General features: G+C 42.4%; 1 protein-coding gene across 1 annotated transcript in view; it reads right to left on the bottom strand.

Annotated features, from left to right (window-relative positions):
• Window positions 1-9,562, bottom strand: part of LOC109930355 (probable U3 small nucleolar RNA-associated protein 13) — a 38,461-nt gene that overhangs the window by 13,790 nt on the left and 15,109 nt on the right. The window contains exons 9-11 of the mRNA XM_048603931.1: window positions 7,818-7,959; window positions 3,728-3,815; window positions 397-491 (exon numbers count right to left, since the gene is read on the bottom strand). Of these exons, the coding sequence (XP_048459888.1) occupies window positions 397-491; window positions 3,728-3,815; window positions 7,818-7,959 (325 nt within the window). The remainder of the gene's footprint in view (window positions 1-396; window positions 492-3,727; window positions 3,816-7,817; window positions 7,960-9,562) is intronic.

The following is a 9,562-nucleotide window of genomic DNA, read 5'->3' on the forward strand; positions in this document are numbered from 1 at the left end:
AAAACATTTTTTTTTATTTTACAAGGATAAGTTGTATTGATGCATTGTGAGACTGCTCATAATGTTGTGCTGTAAACTAACTTGCTATGTAATAAAACAGCTCAATAATTTGTAACGAAGCTGTATTACTGAGCGTTACTGTACCACATCTTCAAAAGGAATGGAGAGTATGCATATTTTTAAACTTTTTTCGATTAAAATGAACTTATCTGGTCAACTATCCAGACACAACATTACACTATACTGGCAGACTTTTCCACTGCTCATGTGGCAGTTTATTTGTGTGTTCCAAGTGACCCCTGACCCATTCTAACCCAGTTGGCCTGAAAATCCCACTGAGCAAAGTATTATCTTTGGAATAGATTAAATTGGTGAAGCTGCAACATGTTAACTCACCAGGTAATCTGTGCTGTAGCCTTGATCTCTCCTAACCACAGCAATTCCTCCCACAGGCTGAACATGGTGAGACAGCACCTTCTTACAGATAAACCCTGAAGGAGTAAAAGATTGCAGTGAGTGAGTGAGTGACTGAGTGGTTAGTAAAGGGCAATGGAGGATCAAACTCAGATCAAACCCAATTTGTTGTGCAAAATATAACTCTGTGGGGGATCAGGCCGTTACCCTGAATTCCCTGCTGTGATTCCAAATGAGTGAATTCTGTTCGAATCTCCAGAGAACACGAATACGCACAACTGTAGATGACTCCATACTCAAATTCAGGAAAAAAAAGAGGAAAAAGGAAGCATACATAAGGTCGAGGCGACTGAAAACAGATGAAACTTTGGAAGAATATCGGGAAAGTAGGACCAATCTGAAACGAGGAATTAAGAGGGCTAAAAGGGCTCATGAAATATCTCTAGCAAACAGGGTTAAGGAAAATCCCAAAGCCTTTCATTCATACATAAGGAGCAAGAGGGTAACTAGAGAAAGGGTTGGCCCACTCAAGGACAAAGGAGGGAAGTTATGCGAGGAGTCCAGAGAAAATGAGTGAGATTCTTAATGAGTACTTTGCATTGGAATTCACTGAGGAGAGGGACATGACAGATGTTGAGGTTAGGGATAGATGTTTGATTACTCTAGGTCAAGTCGACATAAGGAGGGGGGAAGTGTTGGGTATTCTAAAATGCATTAGGGTGGACAAGTTCCCAGGTCTGGATAGGATCTATCCCAGGTTACTGAGGGAAGCGAGAGAGGAAATAGCTGGGACCTTAACAGATATATTTGCAGTATCCTTGAGTACGGGTGAGGTCCCAGACGACTGGAGAATTGCTAATGTTGTCCCCTTGTTTAAGAAGGGTAACAAGGATAATCCAGGTAATTATAGACCGGTGAGCCTGACGTCAATGGTGGGGAAGCTGCTGGAGAAGATACTGAGGGATAGGATCTATTTACATTTGGAAGAAAATGGGCTTATTAGTGATAGGCAGCATGGTTTTGTGCAGGGAAGGTCATGTCTTACCAACTTGATAGAATTCTTTGAGGAAGTGACAATGTTGATAGATGAGGGAAGGGCTGTAGGTGTCATATACATGGACTTCAGTAAGGCGTTTGATAAGGTTCCCCATGGTAGGCCGATGGAGAAAGTGAAGTCGCATGGGGTCCAGGGTGTACTAGCTAGATGGACAGAGAACTGGCTGGGCAACAGGAGACAGAGAGTTGTAGTGGAAGGGAGTTTCTCAAAATGGACAACTGTGACCAGTGGTTTTCCACAGGGATCCGTGTTTGGGATCACTGTTGCTTGTGATATACATAAATGATCTGGAGGAAGGTAAAGATGGTCTGATTAGCAAGTTTGCAGATGACACTAAGATTGGTAGAGTAGCAGATAGTGAAGGGGACTGTCGGAGAATGCAGCAGAATATAGATAGATTGGAGGGTTGGGCGGAGAAATGGCAGATGGAGTTCAATCCAGGCAAATGCAAGGTGATACGTTTTGGAAGATCCAATTCAAAAGCGAACTATACGGTAAATGGAAAAGCCCTGGGGAAAATTGATGCACAGAGAGATCTGGGTGTTCAGGTCCATTGTACCCTGAAGGTGGCAACGCAGGTCGACAGAATGGTCAAGAAGGCATACGGCATGCTTTCATTCATCAGACGGGGTATTGAGCACAAGAGTTGGCAGGTCATGTTACAGTTGTATAGGACTTTGGTTCGACCACATTTGGAATACTTCATACAGTTCTGGTCACCACATTATCAAAAGGATGTGGATGCTTTGGAGAGGGTGCAGAGGAGGTTCACCAGGATGTTGCCTGGTATGGAGGGCGTTAGCTATGAAGAGAGGTTGAGTAGATTAGGATTATTTACATTAGAAAGACAGAGGTTGAGGGGGAACCTGATTGAGGTCTACAAAATCATGAGAAGTATAGACAGGGTGGATAGCAAGAAGCTTTTTCCCAGAGTGGGGGACTCAATTACTGGGGTCACGATTTCAAGGTGAGAGGAGAAAAGTTTAAGGGAGATATGCGTGGAAAGTTCTTTACGCAGAGGGTGGTGGGTGCCTGGAACACGTTGCCAGCGGAGGTGGTAGAGGTGGGCACGATAGCGTCGTTTAAGATGTATCTAGACAGATACATGAATGGGCAGGGAGCAGAGGGATACAGATCCTTGGAAAATAGGTGACAGGTTTAGATAGAGGATCTGGATCGGCACAGGCTTGGAGGGCCGAAGGGCCTGTTCCTGTGCTGTAATTTTCTTTGTTCTCAAATTGCCTACTGAAAGAATGGAAGTCTACACCAGTCCATCAGCTATTTCTCACTGTGACTTCAGTTTGAGGTTCGAAAACTGTCACGATGGTGAATGGGTGGGGGAGGAGAAGGGGAAAAGGATGGTTGGAAGAGGAGCTCACCATTGCTGCCTTGGAACTCACAAACTCACAATTTTAACCTGTTACCCGAGGAGGGAATTGAATTAAATTGAATTAGCGTTATTGTCATGTATTCACATGAGTACAGTGAAAGGTTTCCAAGTCACCAATCATGGTGCTGTCTTATGTAGGAAGGTACCTAGATGTAGAATCTTAGTTACAAAGCTGGGAAATAAGGAAAAAGTTAAATTTAGTTAAAAAGCTAAACTTTAAAAATTAAATTGCAGAGTTTGTGGTGCAGGCAGCTGAAGGAAACTTGCAAATGGCACCAAATAATTGGAGATGAAATTGAATTGAGTGACGCAATTACTAATGAGGAAGATTGTTGCAAATACATTAATACCTGGAAAATTCATTTCACCATTGGTAAGTTGGTTGATGCTGGTGGAAAGACCATGGAGACCAGATATTATTTGCAAAGTAAATGTCTAAGAGGGGTACAGGAGCAAAGGGATACACAAATTATTCAAAATTCTATTAATGATTAATATGGCTATTAAAAATAAACTTTATTTCAAAAAGTATGTAATAGCAAAGCAGAGAAGGAATGTTAATCTTTAACAAACGTCTTGGTTATGTCACATTTGGAATATTGTCAACAGTTGCGGTCTCAATATTAGGAAAATACAGATGCTCAAATTAAGTTGTTAAAAATAAGACTAAAATGGGAAAAAGAAAACTGAAGGTTGATCTATTCAAGATTATGTGAGGATTTTTAAGGAAAATGGAGAGAAGTCATTTCTATGTGTGGAAGACCACATCTAAACACACGTTAATAAAAGATAGTTGTCATTGTATTCAGGGGAAAATTGTACTATGATAATTCTGACCTGATTACACTCTCAATCATTTCCTTTACCTGAAACTCGATCATTTACTGAACCATTTTCCTCCTCAGCTGCAGAGCACCATCTGTTAACAGTTTGATCCAGTAAGACTTCAAATCTCTAGAAAGAATGTCCAAAAGTAAATTTTTCCTCAGTTGTAGGAGGTGAATTTCACTTTCTGGTTCAGACAATACAGAGGTCGTATCAAATTGCACCTTCCACCTTAAAAGGCATCTGGATGGGTATGTGAATAGGAAGGGTTTAGAGGGATATGGACCAAATGCTGGCAAATGGGACTAGATTAATTTAGGATATTTAGTCGGCATGGACGAGTTGGACTGAAGGGTCTGTTTCTGTGCTGTACATCTCTATGCCTCTTCAACCTCATAACAACGGCAAAACCGCACTTAATAGTACTTAGACACCCACATTCATTTGAGTTTCAGTTTTCTTTATTCTTATAGGACATGGGCATCACTGAAGAGGCAAGCAATTTATTGACCATCCCTATTTACACTTGAGAAGGTGCTGGTGAACTGTCTTCTTGAACTGCTGTAGCTGATGTGAGGTAAGGATGCCCACAGTCCTTTTAGGAAGAGAGTTGCAGGATTTGAACCCAGCAACAACAAAGGAATGGCAACATCATTCCCAAACAGGCTGATGTGCCATTTGGAGGGGAATTTACTGCTGGTGATGTTCCCATGTTTCTGCTGCCCTTGACCTTCTTGGGTGACAGAGGTCACAGGTTTGGTAGTGAATGTTGCAAGGAGACATAATAGTGAGTTGCTGCAGTGACTCTTCCAGTATGACTGGATTTCCATCTATCGCCTGTCTCCATTGGGATTAATGCGGTTAATCCTTACATTCTGTGTTAAGACAGTCTGGAATAATTGACGCATGTCCACTCAAGGCCCCATCCATTGCAGAGTTACTGCCTGCTCCCAAATGGTAAGTGTTGAGGATGGGGCGACTAGAGTTGGTTAGTTCAGTTGGCTGGACGGCCTGGTTTGCAATACAGACTGACAACAACAACATGGGTTTGATTCCTATAGCAGCTGAGTTTACCATGAAGGTCCCAAGTTCTCAATCGCGCCCCCCCAACCTGAGATATGGTGCCCTTGGGTTAAATCACCAGCAATCATCTCTCTCGACTTAGACGGCAGGGCTATGGTGACTTGACCATTTCCAGTGGAAAGTGCCATGCTCTCGGTGTCACAGGTTTCTGGTTTGTGCCGAGTAATTAGCCTTGGATTAGCCCCAGGATTGGGAGTACCAGGGGGAAACTGAGGGATTTGAAGTTGGGATTGAGACGCGTGGGTGGCAGGGTAAGTTTTGGAGTGGTTAGGTATCCAGAGATGGAATTTGGTCTGGATTAGGGATAGATTGGAGTCTTTATAATTTCTGGTGTGTGTGGGAAGTAATTAGCTTATTTTATGGCTACCAAGTTTAATGGTGATTTTTCCCTGAGTCAGCTGATAACAGCAAACCAAAGTTGCAGCAGGGGCCTGAAGAAGACATGAAGACTCTTAGTTAATATGCAGTAGCCTAAAGGTTTCAGACTTGGTCTAGGAGCCTCTTCAGTTTTTCCTTAAACAATGTAGTATGCAAGATTCCTGACCGCCATTTTGGCTCCTGGGGAAGCCATAAATGAAAATAATGATTGCTCTGTTGCCCAATTTAAAATTCATTATCAGTTGGTAATCAGAGTCTTTATACTAACTTAGATAAGAGGTGAGTGTTGGGGAAGAATGGGTGAGTGCAGGTTTATCCTGACTCACTCACATAGCGATCTGTTCTTTTTAACCCCTTGATCTACTGAAGAGTTCAGGCCCAACTCCCCCATGTCATGGCCAATAATTATCCCTTAATCAACATCATTCAAACAAAACTCTGCTCAGTGACACATTGGTGTTTGTGGAACTTGCTGTAGACAAAGTGGATACTTCGTACACCTCAAAAAGCAAAGTATTTGACTGATAATGGGTGCTGCGTGACATTCCCAGTTTGACAAATTTGTTTTTTTTCTTTCTCTGTTTTTCTTCTCCCTTGTTAAAATCTGCCAAAAGGGACTTCCTGGTTTCTTTTTCCTTTTCTTCCGTTACCTGAAACGTAATCATTTAGAGTCATAGAACCATAAAGCACTGACACAGATCCTTTGGTCCAACTCATTCATGCCAACCAAGTTTCCCCAACTAAACTTGTCCCACTTGCCTGCATTTGGCTCACATCCCTCTAAACCTTTCCTATTCATGTGCCTATCCAAATTGGGGCAGCACGGTGGCTCAGTGGTTAGCACTGCTGCCTCACAGCGCCAGGGACCTGGGTTTAATTCTACCCTTGGGCGACTGTCTGTGGAGTTTGCACATTTTACCTGTGTCTGTGTAGGTCCCCTCTGGGTGCTCCAGTTTCCTCCCACAATCCAAACAAATGTGCAGGTTGGGTGGATTGGCCATGCTAAATTGCCTGTAGTGTCCAGGGATGCATAGGCTAGATGGATTAGGCATGGGAAAGGCAGGGTTACAGGGATAGGGTAGAGGGGGGAGATGCTCTTCAGAGGGTCGGTGTGGACTTGATGGGCTGAATGGCCTACTTCTACACTGTAGGGATTCTTTGATGTTGCAATTGTACCTGCATTTACCACTTCCAGTGGCAATTCATTCCACATGCAAACCACCCTCTCTGTGCAACAGATACCTCTTAGGTTCATTTTAAATCTTTTTCCTCTCACCTGAAAAAATATGCCCTCTAGTTTTGAACTCCCCTACCCTGGAGAAAAGACCTTTGCTATTCACTTTACCCATGCCCCTCATGAATTGATAAACTTCTATAAGGTCACCTCTGAACCTCCTCTTCTCCAGGGAAGAAAGTCCCAGCCTATCTTTATAACTCAAACCCTCCAGTCACGGCAACATCACTGTAAATCTTTTCTGCATGCTTTCCAATTTAATAATAACCTTGTTATAGCAGGACGAATAGAACTGCAAGTAGTACTCAAAAAGTGGCCTCACCAATGTCCTGTACAACCTCAACATGATGTCCCAACTCCTATACTCCTATACGTTCTGAGCAATGAAGGCAAGTGTGCTAAATGCCTTCTTAACCACCCTGTCTACCTGTGACTTTCAAAGAACTATGTACCTGAAGTCCTAGGTCTCTCTGTTTGACAACTCTACCCATGGCCCCAGCATTAACTGTATAAGTCCTGATCTTGTTTGTTTTACCAAAATGCAGTTCCTTACATTTATCCAAATTAAACTTCATCTGCCACTCCTCAGTCCAATGCCCAACCTGATTAAGATCTCTTTGTAATCTTAGATAACCTTCTTCACTGTGCGCTATACCACAATGTTGGTGTCATCCGCAAACTTACTGACCATACATCCTAAACTCTCATCCAAATTGTTTATATAAATGACGAATAACAGTGGAGCCAGCACTGATCCCTGTGGAACTCCCGAACCATTCTCTTTTTCATCAGTTAACAGTTTCCTCCAGTAAGACTTCAAATCTCTCAAAGGAAAGGCCAAATTTCTGCTTCATCTACATTAATTCACAGTACATGGGCATCATTGGCTGGACCAGCATTTATTGTCAGTCCCTGAGAAGGTGGTGGTGAGCTGCCATCTTGAACTGCTGTAGGTGGACCCACGATGCCATTAGGGAGGGATTTCTGGGATTTTGAGCCATGCTTAAGGGACATTCCTCAAAGCATCAAGAATTCTGTGAGTTTCCATGTTGCTGACCCTGATCCTCAAAACTGTTCCATTCTATACTCATTCCTCTATTGTTCCATAGCGCCCTGATAAAAAACAATGATTCCTATGCAAGGCTAAATTTTAATTGCAATGCACTGATAGCTCTATCCCTTCCAGCGGTAGTAAACCAAAGGGCAATGGTACTACTGCAATGAAGCTTATATCATTAGATCTGCATCAGGAAATCTCGTGTGATGTGGCAAGGGCTGTCATATTTCTCTAACTCTCAGCCAACAATCAAAATGAAACCAAATCCTCCAAATCTTAATTAATCAATGGATTTTCTTGTTAGGAAAATCACAACTCAAGCCATGATAGTACCAGCTGCCTGCTTCCTGCAGTAGCTGATCTCCAAGTGCTACCTCACCCTTGCGTTATCCTGCTCTCGGCTCCTCTTTGAAGGCATCATCTTGAGGATACCAGAAAGGGAATCATCAAAGCCCCAAAGGTAAATATTCCCATTGTCAGCAGCAAGCACCAGCAAGTCCAACTCTTCCACAAACACGGTCCTGCAATTACAAAATCAGAAGTTGCTGGAATACTCAACAGGTTCTGCAATTTATATATTCTCAGTGAGATGCCAGGCTATCTTGCTCATTCACAAAGACAAGGAAGCCATGATTTAGCGTCTCAAACATGCACTCTTTATAAGGCTGTGTTTTGATGTTGACTTCATCAAGGCCCCGTTGTGGTCTCAGTCACAAAAATAGACTATTTGCCAGTGCCAGCTTAATAACTGGTCTCACTGTACTTCAAAGATTATGTTTCTCCGATTCTGTCCTCTTGCACATCCTCTTCTTCCTCCATTCTGTCATTGGGGGTTATGTCCTCAGTTGCCTAGGCACTAAATTTCCTCCCTAACTTCTGCGCCATTTCTTCTTTAATGGGCTCCTTGAAGTCAATCTCATCGACCAACTTTTTTGATCATCTACCTCAATGTAGTTCACCTCTACTTTTTCACCTGGTTACACTCCTTTGAAAGACCTCGGGACATTTTACTCTGTTAAAGGTGCTAGACCATTGAAATCATGGTTCCTCAGCTAGACATTTGCCCCATTATGAACCTGGCAGTATCATCTAGGTTGCCTCTTCGGTGCAGCACTCGGGAGTTGTTGCTGTTCTAGAAGTCCCATGTATCTCCACCGACATTCAATCCAGTCCCATTCCGTCATTGGGTAGGCGCAAAAGATACCATGGTACAATTTAAATAAGAGTTTAGGAGTTCTCCCTGTGATCTTGTTCTCATATCCTGCTGAACTTCCTTAAGCAAATTAATGGCCATTTGTCAGAACTTGTTTTGAGAAAATTGACTGTGCAATTTTGTCCTTCAAGAAGTAAATAATCTTGGAATGCATTAAGAAAAGAAGTGATGCTGGTGTCAATGCATATTGTTTGGTAGCACGCCTTTCTTTGCCTTTTAAACCATGCATATGTAAGGACAGATACAAAGTACTCATGCGGCTCTTACTCTTGCTTCTAAGTGTAAAAGATTTAATTTGATATGATTTGATTCATTTATTGTCATGTGTAGCTAAGTACAGTGAAAAGCCCCCTTTTGGTCCGTAATCTGCCCTTCTCCTCCGTTTGTTACCCTTTTACTATTGATGTGCCAATAGATTTCCTTTCATGTTAGCTGACAGTACTGTTCCATAATCCCTCTTTGTTTCCTATATTTGTTTTATCACCTGCTTTCTGAACCCTCTGTAATAATCTTGGTTCTCAATTGCATTTACTACCTGACATCTGTCATAAGCATAGTTTAGATTCTTTATTTTAATTTTTTTATCTCCTTTGCCATCTAGAGAGCTCTTTATTTGTTTGTCCTACCGTTCCCTTTGGAGGAAATATACCTTGACTGTGCCCAAACTATCCTGGTCCATCCATGTTGATGCTCCGGTCAAGAAAGCACGACAATACGTCTACTTTTTCAAGAGGCTGAGGAAGTTTGGCATGTTCATAAAGACGATTACCAATTTTTACAGATGCAGAATAGAAAGCATTCTATCCAGATGCATGAGATAACAAGGTGTAGAGCTGGATGAACACAGCAGGCCAAGCAGCATCAGAGGAGCAGGAAGGCTGACGTTTCAGGCTTAGACCCTTCATCAGAAA

Source organism: Rhincodon typus, chromosome 12 (genome assembly GCF_021869965.1).
Source record: "Rhincodon typus isolate 14 chromosome 12, sRhiTyp1.1, whole genome shotgun sequence".
NCBI lineage: Eukaryota > Metazoa > Chordata > Chondrichthyes > Orectolobiformes > Rhincodontidae > Rhincodon > Rhincodon typus.